This window comes from Amblyraja radiata, chromosome 8 (genome assembly GCF_010909765.2).
Source record: "Amblyraja radiata isolate CabotCenter1 chromosome 8, sAmbRad1.1.pri, whole genome shotgun sequence".
In the NCBI taxonomy this organism is placed as follows: Eukaryota; Metazoa; Chordata; class Chondrichthyes; order Rajiformes; family Rajidae; genus Amblyraja; species Amblyraja radiata.
The window spans coordinates 12417713-12438582 of NC_045963.1; the positions used below are offsets into that span (position 1 = coordinate 12417713).

Sequence of the window (20870 nt, forward strand, 5' to 3'; positions counted from 1 at the left end):
CAAGTCATATTAAAAATAGTAGATTTATTTATGTAATTGTGAATGAGGTAAAAATAAACTGTCATGCAATTCAAGCTGTGTTTTGACCATGATACCATTTCATTGGCTCACTATTCTTACTCACATTTTTCTAAAAGTATTCAGGGTATTACTTCTTGTTACTTAGATTAGGTGCAAATCATTTCCTTTTAGTTGTTGGTCCGTACTTTTCTCTAAAAATAGTGTTTTCTTTTCTGAATTACTTCAGGGAGGTCTTGTGGGACTTGTAGATTATCCTGATGACGAGGAAGAAGAGGAGGAAGAAGAAGCATCACCGAGAAAACGACCTAGACTCGGCTCATAATCGATGCATTGACTTACTTTGGGATCTGATACAATGGTGCAACTGTTCCATGAGCATCGGGTCTTAATCAGGAAAGGCTTCTTTACTGTGAAAACAGGAGATGCAAATAAGGAGTAGCAAACAGTGTGCTTCAACCAGAGGGTTTGAGTTCTACATGGCAACAGTATGCAAATGAAGAACTGGATCTCTCTGGAATAAAGTTGGAAAGGCAAACTAGCCAATAAGGCTGGTAGGACTAGCAGTTAGTAATTGGGAGTTGATTGACAGTATCCCAAATGGGGAAGAGACTGATTTGGGGTGGGTTAGGGAAAGCTTGAACAAGGCAGCAAAAGTTCCACCAAATTGTTTTGGTCTTCACCAGGAAACCAAAACTGGAATATGCACAGAGTATCATTTGGAAGCCTTCACATTCTGAAATGAATTAAGTGCAATTCCACATGTATATCCTCTACTTTTCCTTGTTTGCCTCCAATTCCATGTTTATATTGTGGGAAGGGAGGAAACCTGCCAATATATTTCTACGTAGAAGGATCTAAAGCTACTATTGGGACCATAATGATGAATTGCTGTCATGTTCATTGGATCTTGGTACATCCACTGGGCCTGTTCAGCAACTTCAAATCAAAATGGTGAATGGTTGGAAAAGCACAAGAGTACGTACCTCAGTTAGATACTGTGTGACAGACAGTTTGGCCAGCCTGTATGGTAATAGCTGATGCTGGTGGTTGCAGCAAAAAGGGTTATGAGAAAAGCTACTGTTAGATCATTTGCAGATTATATATTGTGGAATTTTTGGTTTGAGATGTTCCCAGCCCGAACATATTACTAAAGAGAGAAAATTTTATCCCATATGATTTTTATGTATATTTTTGGCTATTGTATTGCAGAATAACTTTTCATTGTAATTGATAATAATGGAGTTACCTCTGGGGAACACTAATTTTTACAGAAAACTGACCATAATGCTGGGAGCTTCCTAGAAAGCTGCACCAAAACATGAATTTAACTAGTCTGCCTTTGCCCTGTTAGTCACAATTTCTTGGTGAAATATTAATTAAGATTCAAGCACAATAAAAGGCTTGCTCAGTTCCAGATGTTTTTATTGCACAGTATACTGTTTTGATCATTTTTAACACAGTGGTTAACGCGGGTTGTTAAACCAGCTGTAGCCAAATCAGCCAACTGGCAATCTGAGATAAGCCTGAGGACATTACAAACTGAAATCAAACCTTTTTTTAAACAAGAGCTTTTTTTTGGAAGTCATCCACGTCCCTTGATATTTTTGGAAGTTTTGTAGCTCAACGTAAACATTCTTTGGAAGGAGTGGCCTATCTGTCATATAGATACAAAGTATAATTTTTCCATAAGACAGAAGTTTATTTTGTATGGATGAATAACCACCACTGTAACTGTTATTTTACACTGTACACATGTTGATATTAATGAGGCTATGTAAGATTCAGGAATTAAAATGTGACCTTGTAATTCCATAAACATAATGCTGTTGTGTCTATTTTCTGGTAAAAGTAATGAACTTTTTTGGTGCTGAATTGTAAACTAAGAATTAATTAATTGTTCCTTGGACCGTTTGTTTTAAACAAAATATTATATTTATAGGATTATGCACAGTATTTAAAAGATAAGCCAAAGCAGAACTAAGTGTGTTTGTTAATCAAAATTAATTTTCATTTTTATCACATGGTTACTTTATTTGGGTGACTGCCTATTATCTACTGGTTTAGTTTCCAAATACGATTAACTTTAAGATCTATTCTGTAATTGTCTCATTTGTTATTTTAATTCTGTCGGCTTCAAATGTGATCTCCGTCAATTACATTTTGCATGCACAGCACCAAGTGTTCATGGATAGGAGCAGAACACTGTTTTCTGAACACGAGCAAACAAAAGTATTTCTAATTTAAAAATGAAAGTGACATTTGTGATCAACTACATTGTAATTTAAATACCATTCACTTTAAAAAAAATTAACTGCAAAACACAATTTCTGAGGTTTCTTGTTAATTTTATATCGAGCAACCTCAATTTTTAAGTTTTTGTATATTTAAAATAACAGCATTTTTAACTAGCTTATTAGCAATGTGTTTCCCTCTGTCTTTGGAGTATGAATTATTCTTTACTCTATTGTCATTAGTTGAACTTTCTCCCTGAACAATTTTTGTTTAAAGGCATTCTTAAAACATGTGTCACTTGGATAATGTACTTCAACTCCATATTTTTATATCTCAATTGAAATAATACTCAAACATGCTTGTTTCATTTTTCATTTCTTAACACATGGTCCACAATTTCTCAGTTGGACAGTGTGCTGTGAGCAACAGTTTAATAGAATTTGTTACATCAATCTTTTATAAACCAAGCATTAGATAAATTCTGTTAAACTGCTTGATAATTATTAGTCCATAAAATTAAAGACATTTTAGCTCCAGTAGCGAATTCTGTAGCTCGAGATAATGAAGTAAGTTAAAATGAAAATCCTGATTAGCATTATCTTTTGTTTGCACTTTAATTTCTCATTTATACAGTTTTCTACATTTTATACAATTCTAAAAGTTAACTCGTCTTTCCATTGCATTCCTGTAACTTGTCATACTAAATTATTTTAATTATTACTGCACTTTATGGGAAGACTTTTCAGCATTGGTTTTTCTAGTTTTAAAGAAGGGCATTGGTCTAGGCAATGATTTGCGTATTTTAGTTCTGACTGTTTTTAATTCATAATATGTTGTGCAAATTCCAATTTATTTGAGTGTTTACCTGAGTACATATAATTGCTTTAAAATATTGTGTTATAGTTCTGTCTTATTAGAACTGTTAAATATTTCCCAGTTAAATGATTTTTGCTGTCACAATACTGATCTAACAAGGGAAATTTATTAAATTATTTAATTGAAAGTTGCTTAATAAATTCAAGTTATTTCACTGTACTTGACGCCAGTTTTTGAGTGAGGATTTGAGAGTAATTTGTTTCCCAACGTAAGCCTGGAAAATTAAATATGGTAAATATAGAAAAATAGGTGCAGGAGTAGGCCATTCGGCCTGTTGAGCTAGCACCATGATTCAACATGATTATGGCTGATTATCTAAAATCAGTACCCCGTTCCTGCTTTTTCCCCATATCCCTTGATTCCTTTAGCCCCAAGTGCTAAATCTAACTCTTGAAATAGTGTCTCGGGTAAAACACTGTTAACCTTGCACACTTGGGACTTTGGTGCTGCCGGATTGGCAGATTTTCCAGATTGTTGGATGCTGTTCTAATTAATATTCCACCATTCTCAATTCACTTTTATTAAGGTGTTTTGCAGTACAGTAGTATAATACATTTGAGTAAATGCAAGTGAATTTTGAGGAAGCATGAGAAATGCACCCACATAATTATCATGGGACACAGCTAACCATGTGAGCGCAGAAGATGTAACCAGGTAGGTTTAAAGGAATCCTCTTGGGGATCAGTACCTGGCGAACCCAAATGCCAAACCTTTGTGGGCTTTGAAAAAACAAATATTGCAATGTCATATTAAGACAAGGATGTAACGGAGGTTAACTGGATTATTTGACATATGTGAGCACGTATTTGATTGATTGTTTTGGTGATCAGAGATAAATTTCAACTTTTCCTGATATTTTACTGAATATATTATTGATAGAGAAGGCGATTTAAGTATGCAACCAGTCAAATTGGGATTTCAATTCTACAAGTTTGAATTGAGGCTGTTTTAAAATGTCTATTTAGTACAAAAGTATTTTCCCCCATTATTGCAGATTTATAATGTGGTTGTTATTACATGGGAAATGTGGCAAAAAATATCAGTATTTCAAGTAGCTGTCGGATAGTGGTTGCAGTGCGGTTCTCCACCATTCATAGGATATGGGTGCAACTAGGTCGGCCATCATTTATTGTCTATTCCTGTTTCAAAGATGGAACAAGGGACCTCAATGAAATTCCTGACAGGATCAGACTGATTAGGATGTATCTGAGGGGCAGAAATAGGGAACAACCGAAGGATATGGGAGTTGGCTATTTAGGACTGAAGTAATGAGAGATTTATTCACCCAAAGAATTGTGAGCCTGCAGAATTCTCTACTTCAGAAGACAGTTGAGGTCACATCATTAAATATATTCAAGATATATTTCTTAGGGAAAGCGATATATGGGTAGGAAGTAGGAATACGGTACCGAGACACAAAATGCTAGAAACACTCAGCAGGTGAGGTATCACCTGGAAAGAAACATAACATTTCAGGTCAACTACCTTTCAGAAATGCGGTGATGTCTTTGACACGTTAACTTTCCTTTATTCCACAGATGCTGCCTGACCTACAGAGTGCAACGTTTTGTGAGTTTTTTTTTTTACAGATCTCCAGCATCAGCAGTTTTTTGATTTAACAGTTTTCATTTAAATTTTATTTAGCGAATGCAAAGTCCTTTAGCCAAGCAGTTGCCTCTTGATCTGCTGTATGAAGGGTGACAAGTCCTCCTTTGAGTCTTTGTTGAGGGCATGCTTCAATGATGTGTTGCATTGTTTGCTGCTCTCCACAAGCACACCATGGGGTTGGACTGCTGCCCCATTTGTGAAGGCTGGCCAAGCAGGGGCCATGTCCAGTCCTGAATCTATTCAGCGTCGTCCACTGCTTCCTTGGGAGATTGGTGCCAGGGACCGGTAGGGTGGGGTCTGACACCAGATGTTTATTTGGGACGTCCTTGGACTCCCATTCCCTTTTCCAAGCTGATTGGATGGTGAAATCAGCTGGTGGTGGGTTCTTCCAAATTGGTCGTCTAGATGGAAGTCGAGCAGTGGGTGGGTTGAAGATGTCCATGTGAATTGGCAGATGAGGGGAGTTTTTGGTCTTTTGGAGCATCCTTTGAGTGAGGACTACTCGCCGGATGTGTGGAGGGGCTATGTTGGATAGGACAGGGAGCCAGGGGAGTGGTGTTGAGCGGATTGTTCCTGTGATGATCCTCATTGTTGAGTTCAATTGGGTATCCACATGGTGTGTGTGGGATGACCTGGACCAAACAGGGGCACAATATTCGGCTGAAGAAAATGCAAGGGCTAGTGCTGAAATGCGCAGTGTGGGGGCTGCTGCCCCCCACTTTGAGCCAGCAAGCTTACTGAGGAGATTGTTTCTGGACTTCACCTTAGCTGCTGTTCTTTTAAGATGTTCCTTGAAGGATAGGGTCCTGTCAAGGGTCACTCCGAGGTAGGTTGGAGTGGGGGCATACTTCAGTTTGGTCCTGCTCAGATAGATGTTTGGTTCTCTTGTGGCTTCTGCATTATGGAGGTGGAACACACTAGAGACCGTTTTTGCTGGGCTTGGTTTTAGGCACCAGGTTTTGCAGTACTCGTCCAGTTTAGCAAGGTCTTCATTGAGCACCTGTTCCAATGTACCAAAATCTGGTGCTTGGAAGGCCAAACAGATGTCATCTGCATAGATGAATTTGCGGGATTTGGTGGTGGGTAGGTCATTTGTGTAAAGGTTGAACAAGGTTGGGGCTAAAACTGACCCTTGCGGGAGCCCATTCTTCTGTATTCTCCATGCACTCTTGTTCTGTCCAAGGTGAACTCTGAACCTGCGGTTGGAGAGCAGAGATTTGATGGTTTCTGATGCCCAGGCAGGGAGTGCTTTGGTGAGTTTTAGGTGGAGGCCTTTGTGCCACACAGTGTCATAGGCTGCGGTGAGATCAAGGAACACTGCCCCGGTCTTCAGTTTGTTCTCGAAGCCGTTTTCAATGCAGGTGGTTAGGGCCAGAACTTGTTCTCCTGTGCTGCGGTCCTTGCGGAAACCTGCCTGATCCACACTGAGAATCTCTTCTACTCCTGGAGATATACGTTGTAGTATAAGGCGTTCTAAGATTTTGAGTGGGACGCAGAGTAGAGAGATTGGGCGGTAGCTTGCTGGTAGTTTTTCGTCTTTGCCAGGTTTTGGTATAGCAATGACTTTTGCTGTCCGCCATATCTTTGGGATGGAGTTAGTCTGTATGGCCCTAGTGTAGAGTTGGGTCAGCCAGGTTAGAGCTCGGGGGCCCAGGTGTTTCATGAACTCTGGAGAGATGTTATCATAACCTGCTGCCTTTCCACATTTCAGGCCCTGCAGGACCTTCTCCAGTTCAGCCACCTCGAAGGGCTCAGGGTTTCTTTCCTTTCCAGGTGTTCGTCGAAGCGTCCTTAGCTCTGTTGCGACAGCTCTTCTGGTGGACTTGTCTTGGGGTGCTTTTGCAATATTCAGTAGGTGGGATGCAACCTGGTTGGGTGTGACAGAAGGTCGGCTTTGGGTAGGGGGTTTCTGTGCAGCTCCTAGGCGGCGGATGAGGCTCCAGCATTTTCTGCTAGAGTGGGTGAAGTTTAGCTCTGTTACTGTCTCCTCCCATTTCCTTTGCCGAGCTGAAGATAGTGATTCAATGAGATGTTCTGCTATCTCAGGGTCCCCTGATGTTTTGTAGGTTTGTAGGAGGGCAGCGCTTTCTCCATCCAGGCATGGGACGTAGAGGGGACGGTAGCCTCTTGGAATTGTTTTGTGGGCAGCTTTATAGATGGCGCTGCAGAAACGGTTGTATGCTTCATCTACAGTGATGGTGTGGAGTGGGATGGTAACAACACTCTGGTCTAGAGTTTCACTGTATTTCTTCCAGTTGGCTTTGCGGAAATTCCAGCGCATCTTTCTTGGACTGTTTATGACTGGGAGGTGTAGGCCGATGTGTATGAGTGAGGGGCGGTGTTGACTGTGTGGGAAATCTTCCAGGATGAGGGTCTGTGCAGGGTAATGGGTTCCATTCAAAGAGCTGACCCAGCACAGGTCAGGAGAGTAGTCCTTGTTCCACCTGGCAGAGTGGAATGTTCCTCTTCATTTAAATAATTTTATTTGAAGGGCTGAGCAGCCTTAGGAGTAGGCCATTCAGCCCCAGTTTCTGTGCCGAACTGCAATCTTGCTGCAGTACATGGTTTAAAGATGATTCCAGAGTACTTAAAGGTCACACATTCCAGGGGTTCCCCTAACAGCAATGTAGGAACTGTTATACGTTTCAAAATCAGAATAATGTGGACGCAATGGAAAAGTTTAAGATGGCAGTGAGGCAGCTGAGAGTTTTAAGATTGATTGTGGAGCCAGGCATAACTGCAGCAAGAAAGTTTATAAGAGCCATTTGATTGCTGCCCATACAGAGGGAAGGTGTAGCATTGAACACAACTGGCAAGCTTACCTCAACCTATTCAAGGCTAGGCAGTCATAATTATTTTTAAAAGTTTAAGGGTTTCAGAGCGGGTAGAGCTGCTCTCACATTGCCAGAGACCAATGTACAATCCTGACCTCGGATGCTGCTGTCTGTGTGGAGTTTGCACATTCTCTCTTGACCGCATGGGTTTCATCTGGGTGCTCCAGCTTCTCCCACATCCCAAAGATGCACAGGTTTGTAGATTAATTGGCCACTTTAAATTGCCCCCAAGTGTGTCGGGAGTGGATGCGAAAGTGAGATAACATACAATGCGTTAATGTAATGAGTTAAATGCATGATCGATGGTCGGCGAGGACCCGGTGGATCGAATGGCTTATTTTCCATAGACACAAAATGCTGGTAACAGCAGGTCTGGCAGAATTTCTGGAGAAAAGGAATATGTTGTTTCAGGTCAGAAGCCTGCTGTATCTAAACTAAACTAAAAACTCAATTCTTTAGCCAGATAATATAGCTATAAACTTGAAATCTGTTAAACTATTTTTGCCCCCTTTGTTAACATGATCCCAAAGATTAAGATGCATAGGATCCATGGTGACTTGGTCATTTGGATTCAGAAGTGACATACTCATAGAAAACAGGGTTGTGGTGGAAGGCTGTTATTCTGCTTAGAGGTCTGCGACTAGTGGGAGCTGTTGTTCGTGATATACATTAATGGATTAATTAGCAAGTTTACAAACTACACAAATTGCTGGTGCATACCATGAGAAAAGTTATAGTATACATAGGGATATAGATCAGCTATAGAAATGGGAGGAGAAATGGTAGATGGAATTTAATCTGAGCAAGTGTGAGATGTTGCACATTGGGAGGTCGAATGTGGGGGATCAGTGTACAGTTATTGGAGACCACCAGCGGTGCCGCACGATTGGCAACCGTGTTTTTTTGTCTTTTTTTGTTATTTTTAGTGTGTTTAAAAGGTTTGTGTAAATGTTCTCGTTTGTTTTATGTGGGGGGAGAGTGTGGTCGGGGGAAACTTTTTTTTCCACTCTCTTACCTTGCCAAAGATGCGATTGGTTTCTGGATTGTATCTCCTGGAGCTGGAGGCCTATTCGGACTGACTTTGAGCCACACCGCGGGGCGTGGACTTACCATCAGTGCTGATACCTTGCCTGGGATCGCTCCCACCGCGGCCTGCGGACCTTACCATCGAGAGCTCGCAGTCTCGGGTAGAGACCGTAGATGTCGGGAGCTTCAACGACGCAGAAGGTTTGACCAGCCTCAACCCAGGATCCGATCGTTTGGCGCGGGGAGCTGACATCCCCCGATGTCGGAGCTTGATCGCCCTGATGCAGAGTGCCCGAACGCCACCGGCTACGGGAGGCACGATCGTCCCGTCAATGGAAGGCTTGAGGCACCCGAACACGGGAGTGCAAAGGAAAGAGATTGACTCCCATAGCCTTAAATGTAGAACAAAGAAGGGAAGAGATTGAACTTTTTTTCGCCTTTCATCACAGTGAGGAATGTGGAGGAGTCACTGGTGGATGTTTATGTTAAAATGTATTTTGTGTAGTCCGTTGCTTTTTAAACGTATGACTGACTTGGCAAATGAAATTCCACATATGTTGCAAAACATACTTGTTTAATAAAGTATTATTGTATTATTGGCAAGATCCTTAACAGCATTGATGTGCAGAGGGATCTTGGGGTCCAAGTCCATAGCCCTCTAAAAGTGCCAACACAAGTAAATAGAGTGGTAAAGAGTTTGTGATATACTTGCCTTCATTGATTAAGGTTTCACAAGACCGAGTCAGGAAGTCACATTGCAGCTTTATAAGGACTTTGGTTCGGCCACATTTGGGTGCAGTCACCCCATTACAGGAAAGGGTTTGGAGGGTGCAGAAGAAGGTTACCAGAATGTTGTCTGATTAGCTAAAGGCACAGATTGGACAAACTTGGATTGTTTTTTCTGGAGCATCGAGGCTAAGGCGATGCCTGATAGAAGTACATAAAATTCTAAAAGGCATAGATATGGAACAGTCAGAACCTGTTCTCTATGGTGGAAATGTGAAAGTCTAGAGAGTATAGCTTTAAGGAGAGGGGCAAAGTTTAGGAGATGTGGCAGCAAGTATTTTTAGAGGTTGGTGGGTGCCTGAAACATGCAGTCAGCAGTGGTAATAGAGGCATTTACAATGGTGGCATTTAGGAGTAGGAGGGATATGGGTCACGTCCAGGCAGAGATTAGTTTAATTTGAGATTATGTTCAGCACAGACATTGTGGGCTGAAGAGCCTGTCCTATATTCTGGTCAATCAAACACAAAGTTAGTAAAAGGGAATTTCTGTGTGGACTAAATTGAAACCAATCCACTGTTTCACCATTTTGATTACAAATTTGCACTACAATAGTACATTGGTTAAGTGGTCAATACAACAAACACTCCAATCCGCTTGAAGGAGACAATATCAGTGACCAATAAGAGTAGCAAAGAGTTATAACATTTCATGGGAGATCTTCAGTTGATTTGGATCTGTTGTTTATAATGACTGGTGTAACTGCTTAAATTCTGATAATGAACAACAACTAATGTTCAAACATGTGAAAAGAGATGGTGAATTGGCCAGATGCCTTCATTGAATATCTCACAAGTCTTAAGTATTTACTTAAAATAAATGACTCAACATTTCAGTGTAAAGATGAAATTGTTTTCCAAAACTTAAGATTGGTTGATTTGTTAATCAGAATTTCAGTGTTTCTTGGGTATGGACGCATCCAGATCCCATGGACTTGAGCTATATACCATTACAGTTTACAAGTTCTCGGTCTGGGATAGTCAATTTATTACACAAGCATGTGGTTAATAATGAGATGGTAATTAAAAGTTAGTATTCTGCATGCAACAATAATTTTGAACTACACAAGAACAATAAGTACCATTAAGCATGCTAAGTTGCAAACAATTTAATTTACCAGTGCAGCCTATATATTATTTGAAAGATAGAAAGCTAATTCAAATGTTTGCTGTAGTGTTTCAATATCATCTGCAATTCATTGGTAACAGTCATACATAGTGCTTCAACTTTAATGCAGTTCCATGAAATATTGTAGATCTCTCAATCAAAATGATGGATTTAGAATCTTCAAAGTCTGCTGCCCACATTTTACTTTTTGATAACTTCCTGTTTAAGTTTTTCTGCCAAATGTTTCCTTTTCTGAATTTTCTGTTTTTCTTCTTCAGACATCTATGTAAAGAAAAAATATGATAAACTATGCTGGTCATTATATTCCTGCATGATCTAGAAATCTATTACTTCAACTGTCAATGATGCCAATACTTGCTTTTTCTCGAGTAAGAAAAAAAATCCTGCACTGATGTTGTTTGAAGGCCTTTCCTTTGCGGGCATCACTGCCCACGATGACCTCTGATGTAGGCAGAGATGCTGCACCAATAAAAAGCCAGCTCAAATCATGGTGAGTTAAGGAGGTAAATCACTAAATCGGCCTCTCTCCCACCCCTACTCACTTGACCAGCAAATGAACGTTTAAAACATTCTTATGACAAAATTATTTTGTGTGTTACAATAAAATTCTCCCACCCACCCCCTAATTTTTCTATACTCAGGGTGGTCTAAACCTCTAATCATTCATCTCTCCCTGGGTGGCAATCAGTCTGATGAATCTCTGCATCTCTCCCATGTAAGGACACAAACAAGACAAAGACGCAGTGAAGACCCAAATGCTTAATTGCTTGCTTCACCTTGAATGTTTTCAATGAATGACGCAAGGACACTCGGGGTGATTTGTGCAACAATGTTTCTCAATTTATCGCATTCTGTTTTTCCTACTCTGGTTGCAATTATTATTTCTTGTCCATTGATAGCATGTTAACATTTTCACACCTTAATTCCTGTAATGTCATCCTAACAAGTAGTTTTCCCACATACAGTGCCCTCCATAATGTTTGGGACAAAGACCCATCATTTATTTATTTGCCTCTGTACTCCACAATTTGAGATTTGTAATAGAATCACATGTGGTCAAAGTGCACGTGTCAGATTTTAATAAAAGCCATTTTTATACATTTTCGTTTCACCATGTAGAAATTACAGCAGTGTTTATATAAAGTCTCCCCCCCCCCCCCCACATTTCAGGACACAGCAATGTCATGTAAATTAAAGTAGTCATGTTTAGTATTTTGTTGCATATCCTCTGCATGCATTAACTGCTTGAAGTCTGCGATTCATGGACATCACCAGTTGCTGGGTGTCTTCTCTGGTGATGCTCTGCCAGGCCTGTATTGCAGCCATTTTTAGCTTATGCTTGCTTTGGGGGCTAGTCCCCTTCAGTTTTCTCTTCAGCATATAAAAGGCATGCTCAATTGGGTGATTGACTTGGCCACAAGAATTGAACATTTTTTAGCTTTGAAAAATTCCTTTGTTGCTTTAGCAGTATGTTTGCGATCATTGTTTTGCTGCAGAATGAACTGCCGGCCAATGAGTTTTGAGGCATTTATTTGAACTTGAGCAGATAGGATGTGTCTATTCATTTCAGAATTCATTATGCTACTACCATGAGCATTGTATCATCAATGAAGATAAGTGAGCCAGTACCTTCAGCAGCCATACATGCCCAGGCTATAGCACACCCACCACCATGTTTCACAGATGAGGTGGTATGCTTTGGATCTTGGGCAGTTCCTGCTCTTGCCATCACTCTGATATAAGTTTATCTTTGTCTGATCTGTCCAGAACTGTGATTGTTCTTTTAAGTACTTCTTGGCAAACTGTAACCTGACCATCCTATTTTTGCAGCTAACCAGTGGCTTGCATCTTGCAATGTAGCCTCTGTATTTCTGTCTATGAAGTCTTCTGCGGACAGTGGTCATTGACAAATCCACACCTGACTCCTGAAGAGTGTTTCTGATCTGTCGGACAGGTGTTTGGGGGTTTTGCTTTATTATAGAGAGAATTCTTCTGTCATCACCTGTGGAGGCCTTCCGTGGCCTGCCAGTCCCTTTGCGATTAGTAAGTGCTCACCAGTGCTCTCTTTCTTCTCAATGAAGTTCCAAACAGTTGATTTTGGTAGGCCTAAGATTTGGCTGCTGTCTCTAACAGTTTTATTCTTGTTTCTCAGTCTCATAATGGCTTCTTTGATTTTCTTTGGTCCTCATGTTAATAAACAGCAATTAAAGTTTCCAAAGGTGATGGAAAGACTAGGTGCTGAGAACTCTCTTATACCTGCATTAAGGAGGCATTTAAACACACCTGAGCAATTACCTGTGAAGCCATGTGTCCCAAACATTATGTAGGGCACTGTATGTAACCTCATCATTTTGAGCTGCACAAATTCCCATTATTCAATCCCACACACAATCTTATTGATCTCCTGGCAACATGAACACTAATACTGCTGAATACTGAACATTCATACTGCTTAACCCGATCCAGTCTAGCATCTCCTTCGTTGGTGTTTCCTCCAACCACATCTGCTTATTGCCATATTCACGGTTTTCCTTCCCTAAACATTTTCAACACCAACAGTACAGTACTGGGAAATGGTTGGAGCATAAAACAATGCAAATCAGGAAATCAAAAAGAATCAAAGATAAGAAGAAATTGACAAATTAAATGCCGTTTTAATGAAGGCGATTTGTTAAAAAAGAGAAAACTGCATTTAAACTAAACATATTGAAGTTCATGTCAAGCTGCAAAGTTTCATGGATAAGCTCAGTCATTCCCTCCAACAAGGAACTTTAAGGGCTCGTTATTAAAGAGTGGGCAACGTCCAATCTTTAATAGTAAATTAATAATTGGTACAATTCCTTGCTAATTATAAAAGATACAAATTTGGGGATATAGATACACATCCATTCTGTTCTTCCAATGATATTACCCATTTTGAAGACAAAATTCAAAATTATCTGCCATAAATATATTTTCAGTAGTTAACGATTATCTTGTCAGTACCTCTTTGGTTTCTAGTGTAGGTGGTACATGCTGAGTTTCTGTATTTTTTGGTAGATGTTTCTCCCTCTGTTCTTTCTTCATTGCCACTAATTTATCTCGCTGTTCTTTAAGATATGCTGCACGTTCATGAAGTTGTCTCCTCTCATTCTCAGAAAGTTCCTGCCATGCAAAACAGCAATTTTAATTAATCTGAAATCTTGTTTTAGTTTGTCAGCATGACAGTATAAATTTTAACTGGTGGTACAGGCAAAATCAATCATTGTTGCGTTCCTCACTTTTGAGTGAATCATGTACTGTGAGAATAAAGGCATCTTATCATATCAGTAAATGGAGCCAGGAGGCTGCAAATGTTACAATCTTGAGCAAAAAAACAAAGTGCTGGGGGAACTCAGCTCATCAGGCAGCATCTGTGAAGGGAATGAACAGACGGCATATCAGGTTGGAACATTTCTTCGCATTTATGTTGTCTGTCCCTACACAGATGCTGCCTGACCTGTTGCGTTCCTCCACCAGTGTTTGATATCAGTAAATCAAATGATTTCCCTCCATGAATGATATCAGTAATTGGATGAGTTTATGGTAGCAACCACAAATTACCAGGTTCTTAATACCTACTGAAAAATGGACATGCTGGAACTTGAATTCAAAGCAAGCAGTCAGCTATACCTTAAATAACCCCAATTACAATCCATTTTCTAATTTCCAATCTACTGTGTCTGAATTTGTAGCTTGATAAGTTATCCAATGGCAAACTGCGGGAAGTATATAAAGTAACTATTTTAACACGGAAATTAATGAGCATGTGTCTAAAATTAAAATTCCTGTGGTTGGGATACACTGAACTTTGTTTATTTTTATCCTCCTCAGAATTCCTCCCTCATCATTTCCAGTGCACCAATAACCCCCTAGCTCCCTACTCAAAACCCCCCAAAAAATCATTACTGCTCCCAGTTTCTACCCGTCACTCCATCTCTGACATCCTTTTATCAACCTGTTTCCATTTCAGGGAATTTATTAGCAACCAGTATCTACAACAAGCTTGGGGGCTCTCATGGTCATGCTGGTCATACTTGCTCATGAGTTGTTGAATACAAAAAGTCCATTCCATTCTCCCAGTCTCTTTGGCTATCATGTTTGTTTGAGGAATACTACCTCTGCTGGAGTTTTTTTCTTCAACCATAGATTCCTCTCCATAGTACAGAGCTCCCTACCACTGAAAATCACAACATTGCAGCTGTGGTTGTCTGCAATAAATTTAGTTTTGTTTTTAGCTTAGATACTGTGTGGAAACAGGCCTTTCGGCCCACCAAGTCTGCACCGCAATCCCCGCGCATAACACTATTTTACACACACTACGGACAATTTTACACTTATACCAAGCCAATTAACCTACAAACCTGTACATCATGAGCATGGGAGGAAAGAAGATCTCGGAGAAAACCCACAGTCTCCATACAGACAGCACCCGTAGTCGGGATCGAACCCGGGTCTCTGGCACTGCAAGTGCTGTAAGGCAGAAACTCTACCACTGCGCCACCCACCATGCCACCAGATGTCAGAATGCCAGAAACATTTAGCAGGTCAGGCACCATTGGTTAAAAGAGAAATAGTTAAAGTTCAAATAAAATACTTCATCAGAACTAAGACAGACAAGGTAGTCTGATCCATCTACTTTCAGCCCTTTCACCCATCCACAGCATATATAGGTTTTATTTTGTCCTTGTCTGCCACTACACCTGTCTCTATGTTCGATGGGCTAAACTCTCAATTGCCAATAATTCAATATAATGTCAATACTAGATATACTTTTTTAACCCCTCAGATGAGGGTGGAAGATTTAAAGGGGACCCAAGGTGTAACATTTTCACACAGGTGGGTATCGAAGAAACTGTCAGAGAATGCGGTAGAGGTGTGTATAATTACAACATTTAAAAAACATTTGAACAGATACATTGATAGAAACGGTTTGGAGGGATATAGGTCAAATGCAGCAAAATTGGACTAACTTGGCTGAACAACTTAGTTCACAACTACGACTTCTGGCTGAATAGCTTTAATTTTTTTCCAGTTATCACATTCTTATTACTTGAGAAGGGGAAATACCAGACCTAATTTTAGGGAATGTCAGCGAGCGAGTAATTATATTTACTTTTGGATCTTTGTAACGCCGTGTTTCAAGGCAATTATGGAAAAGGATATGGGTGGTTCTGAATTTGTAGTGAGATGGATAAAAGAGTGCCATTTCGATTTTGTGAGGCATGACCTTATAAAAGTAATCTAGGAGCATGCACTTGCAATTAAGTCTACATCTGATAAGTCATCACTTCAACCACAGGTAAGGGTCAGCATGTCATTGTATAGATTTAAGATAAGGACAACACATCTGAGGGAACCTGAATGTTATGAGCTGTCAAGGATTGCAGAAACAGAAGAAAAAGTACGGCCAAATAGAATTGACATTGATCTGAAAATGGGGAGGCCCATCAAGAGCAAATAAAATTAAGAGAACAAAAATGGAGCACAAAAATATGAGAATTCCAAAGCATTCTCTTACTTTTCTACGGGTAAGAGGGTTACCTGAAAAAGAAGGGACAAAAGAGCATTCTGGATGTGGCACCAGAAGACATAGATGATAAATGAATACTTCTCAACTGTATTCATTCAGGCAAAAGCCATTGTAGTTGGAGAATTCAGGGAGTTAGACGGTGACATTATAGAACGTTACCATTAAAAAGGAGGTATTAAATGCCTTGGTAGACTTAAAGTAAATAAATCAGCATGGCTTAAGATGAATACCATGATGCTATGGGAGGCAGGAGGAGCTTACCATGTCCCTGATTAAGTTTTAAATGATTGCTCGCTACAGTCGAGATGGAAGATGACTCGAGAACACCAAACATTTTAATTTTATTCAAGAAGGGGAACATGGATAAGCCGATTAAAGCCAGTGAGTCTAATCCCAATGGAAGATAAATCATTGGAAATGGTTCCGAGGGACAGATTTTATTGACAAGTGAAAAAATAGTCATTAATCAAAAATTATCAAGTAGGACTTTGGGGGTTTTGGCAGTGGCAGATAACCTATTTGACTAATTAGATATTTTCAAAAGAGGTAACAAAATGCATTGATGAGGGCAATGAGTCAGTGTAGACTACTTGGATTTCAGTCGGGCATTTGACAAGGTCCTACATGGGAGACAAAGCAAACTGGCAAATTTGATCTAAAATTGGATTGGTAATAAGAGGCAGAGGTGATGCTGAAGGTTGTTTTTGTGACTGGTAGCTTGTGACCAGTGGTGTAAGATAGAGTTTCGTGCTGGAACCCTTAAGAATTGTTATTTACATCAACAACCTACATGTGAATGGTGGAGTTATTATCAATAAGTTTGCAGATGACACAAAATGATATGTTTTATAGTGAGAATAGTCCGAAGAGATACAGATGAATTGGTAAAATAGGCAGAGTAATGGCAGATTGAAGTTAATCTTGATAAATGTGACACTGCATGTGGGAGGATTATTGAAGGTTGGACAAACAATGAATGGTACAACCATGGGGAGTATCAAATAGCTGAGGGACATTGGTGTACAAGTCCAAAAATCCCAGATGGTGGCAGCACTGGTAAACGAGACAGGGAAGGCAGCATATGCCATAGTTGCCTTCATTTGCCAACACATGAAACATAAAAGCAGGGAGGTTATGATACAACATTATAAGACATTAGTTTCCCACAGCTAAAACACCATGTACAGTTCTAGTTGCCACACTTTGTAAGGATATGCTTGCATTTGGAGAGCTTTCAGAGCAGATTCACCAGGACTTTGTCCAAGATGGAGCGTTTCATTGATGAGAGACTGAATATGCTAGATTTGTTTTCCTTGGATTACTGGAGGAAAGGAGGAGGACTTGACTGAAGCATACAAATCATGAGGGGCAGTAATAGGGGTGAGATTTCACCATTAGATGGTGGAGGCAGCAAATCTCAACATTTTAGTACCACCTAAACAAGGCATAGAAGGTAATGGGGCAAGTGCTGGTGAACAAGATTAATTTAAAGTACTTGGTTCGCAAAGACAAAATGGTTTGAAGGGCCTCCTTCTGTACTGTATGATTCTAATTCACTACAATACTCTTCATCTGAATCCATGTGATTAGATTTTTCTGGAAAGGAATAAAATAATTGTTGAATAGATTTACTTTACAGTTTGAATCTTAGAAATTTAGCTAAAGTCAGGTACTAACCAAAACAGAACCCAAAATGCCCGCTTCCTTTTTTGCCTGTTGTAGCCATGTCTCTGCTGCATCACTTTGGTTTGCCTTTTTTTCTATTGATTCTGAAGGAAAAGGCAATTCTCCCTTCAACGGTGCACGTACTGGTCCTAATGCTTCTCTGGATATTCTATTGTTTTGTCCTAGTTAGTAAGCAAAAGAAATAGCAATTAACTAAAAAAAATTAAAATAAAGATAGAAATTTATCCTGAGAGTTTGCACTAAATGTACACATATCGTGACATCACACTGTATTTTGAATTCATTCCCATTACCTTAAAATAAACCAGATTTCAGTGTTCATTTGTAATTTCCACAGTGGAAGTAACCAAGAATAAAATCCGTTCCCATGAATTCTCAGTTCCTTATGTATTCAAACAGTTCAATTTCCCAAAGAAATGTTATTTGAGGTTTAGAGTTAAAATGGTGGTATCAATGCATACATTCAGATATAAAACAATCAAAACAGAAGCAGTAGAAGTCCATTCTGCCTCTTGTACCAACTTCGCTATTCAATAAAACTACCGGTGATCATTTACATCAACACTCCTTTCCTGCACTAATCCCATTCTCTTACATTACATGAATATCTAAAAAATCAATTTCTGTCTTGTATGATCTGATGCGAGTGAATTCTCTAATTTCAGAGATTCATCCACCTCCACAAGCGGTCTCTGTGTACCTCATGAGAACATTTTAAACTGCGTCCGCTCATTTGAGTGTCCTAATGGAAATATTTCATCGTCTACATTTTCTTGTCTAAGGATCATAAAATATAGAACAGTACAGCACAAAAGCAGGCCCTTCGGCCCATGGACCTCTTTTGCCTGCACATAATTCATATCCTTCTATTCCCTGCACATCCATGTCTCTTACAAGCCTGCACCACTACCCCCGTACCCCTCCAGACACTCACGACCCTATGTGTAAAAATTAACATTAAACTTGCCCCTTAAAGCCATACCCTCTAGTATTTGATATGTCTATCCTGGGGAAAAAGGTTAGGAATGTTTATCGTCTCTCTGCTTTACATCATTTTATATACTTCTACCTGCTCTCCCTGTAACCACTGGCATTTGAAAGAAAACAATCCAACCTCTACCCTCTAATTCAGGCATCATTCTGGTAAACCTCCTCTTGCACCTTTTCCAAAGCCATCATCATCCTTTCTACAATGGAGTGACTAATGCTCCAAATGCGACCTAATCAACGTCCTATAAAACTGCCTCATGACTTCCTGACTCTTGTTCTCAATACCCCGGATCACTGAAGGTAAGCATTCCAAATACCTTCTTTACCACTTTATCTACTTGTGGTTACCACTTACAGAACGCCACTAGTCACAGAAATCCAGCCTGAATATCGTCCTTCCACCAAAACCCTCTGTCTTCCATCAGTAAGCCAGTTCTGAATCCATACGACCAAGTCACTGTTAATCCCGTGCATCTTAATGTTCTGGGTCAACCTAACATGGGCGACTTTGTCAAACGCCTTACCAAAATCCATGTAGACAACATCCACTGCCCTACCCTCATCTTCTACGTTTTAATAAGATTCTCCTCATTCTTCTAAACAAAGAATGTAGATCAAACTTATTTAGCTACTCATGATATGATATAGGTCTAATTTCTTTAAGTGTTATTAATAATAAATGTATTTAACTATATTGGTGTTGATCATGTGTTTACCTGACAAGCTGCATTGATGATCATGACCCAACTTGCTTGATGATATAGCTTGTGCTGTTTGCCCTGACTTTGTAAATCTCTGAAAACAATAAAAAATATTCAGGCTCAATGCATCAGAACAAAGTGGTTCATCTGTATAATCAATCAATCAGTCAGTTTCACAAATGATGCAATACCAAAGGAAGTATTTAATAAAAGTTGTTATATAGCTTCAAGCCTTTAATCGCATTTAAAGGTAAAACAAATTCCAGTAAAATGTTATTCCTTTCATGCTATTGATGCAGTCTCATTTTCCAAAAAGTCATCAAACAAATAATAATTCATCCCAGCCTATGACCATAGTTGTAAGATTGCCTCAGGACAGTTTCCTCAAGATTTCCTAGGTCCAACCACCTTCAGCTGTTTCATCATAACCTTCCTTCAATATTAAGGACAAAAGTTGAAATATTCACCAATGATTGCACTATGTTCAATTCTATTTACAACTCCTCAGCAAATATCCAAAGCAATGTGTGTGTTCATGCAGCTACATCTAGACTACATCCAGTTGTGGACTGATAAATGACAGGGACTATTCTACCATATACGACATAGCTACCAGTTCATGACCTTGTGAGTTACCTATCCCTAACTCTTATACTTAGTTTCACAAATAGGCTCAGGATACAGTGGTATTGCAGCAGTTAAATTACCAGACTAATAATCCAGATGACTTGGTTAATACATGAAGAATCCAAATCCCACCACGGTAGCTGCGGAATTTAAATTTAGTTAATAAAAATGAACATTCAGCAGTAATAATGATGATAAAAATTCAACTGGTTTCATTACTGTTACCCAATTTGATTTATCTGCAACTCCAGGCCCACCAACATGACATAACGTGAAATCATCTGGTAATAGCTAATAAATCCTAGCTTTGCCAACAACCTCCAGACCTAGAAAAAGTGAGGAAAAATATATATCAATGGCCTCTTGACAGTCGCCATCATCACCCTTCAGTGGTTGGGTATACACGAGAGGGACAGATATGATAGACAGTGCCTGTGCAAAGCCCACAAAGAGAGCAATGGGAAAACAAAGCCCCACATTCTTTGAGACTGATCTCTGAAGGATAATTGATGGGGATGGACTGATGAATATGATTTTTGACCTGCCCAATTAAAATCCCATTTGAATGAATTCATGTATTCATGAGATATCTATAAGGTTTCAGGAGATGTTTCATATTAAATGCAATATAGTTAACATGGTGCAAACATCATTCTAAGCAAAAGGATTAGCTTTCAAACCACACAGCTCCCACTTGTGTTTTTGATGGATCGGTTGGACAAAATTTGTCTCATTTTGTAAACTGCTGTCCAAACTACAAAACAAATATTCAACTTTCGAATCGGATGGCCTTAATTGTTCGTTAA

General features: G+C 39.6%; 2 protein-coding genes across 5 annotated transcripts in view; one reads left to right on the top strand and one right to left on the bottom strand.

The window, feature by feature from the left end:
* ppp4r3b (protein phosphatase 4 regulatory subunit 3B) overlaps nucleotides 1-3256 on the top strand; it is a 68287-nt gene extending 65031 nt beyond the window's left edge. For both annotated transcript variants that reach the window (XM_033025179.1, XM_033025178.1), the window contains one exon: nucleotides 248-3256. In XM_033025179.1, coding sequence (XP_032881070.1) covers nucleotides 248-343 — 96 coding nt within the window. In that variant the 3' untranslated portion in view covers nucleotides 344-3256. The remainder of the gene's footprint in view (nucleotides 1-247) is intronic.
* A 6879-nt stretch (nucleotides 3257-10135) lies between these two features.
* The window catches only part of cfap36 (cilia and flagella associated protein 36), a 45132-nt gene continuing 34397 nt past the window's right edge, over nucleotides 10136-20870 (bottom strand). For all 3 annotated transcript variants that reach the window (XM_033025181.1, XM_033025182.1, XM_033025180.1), the window contains 4 exons: nucleotides 19453-19531; nucleotides 17738-17907; nucleotides 13495-13653; nucleotides 10136-10770 (listed from right to left, as the gene is read on the bottom strand). In XM_033025181.1, coding sequence (XP_032881072.1) covers nucleotides 10690-10770; nucleotides 13495-13653; nucleotides 17738-17907; nucleotides 19453-19531 — 489 coding nt within the window. In that variant the 3' untranslated portion in view covers nucleotides 10136-10689. The remainder of the gene's footprint in view (nucleotides 10771-13494; nucleotides 13654-17737; nucleotides 17908-19452; nucleotides 19532-20870) is intronic.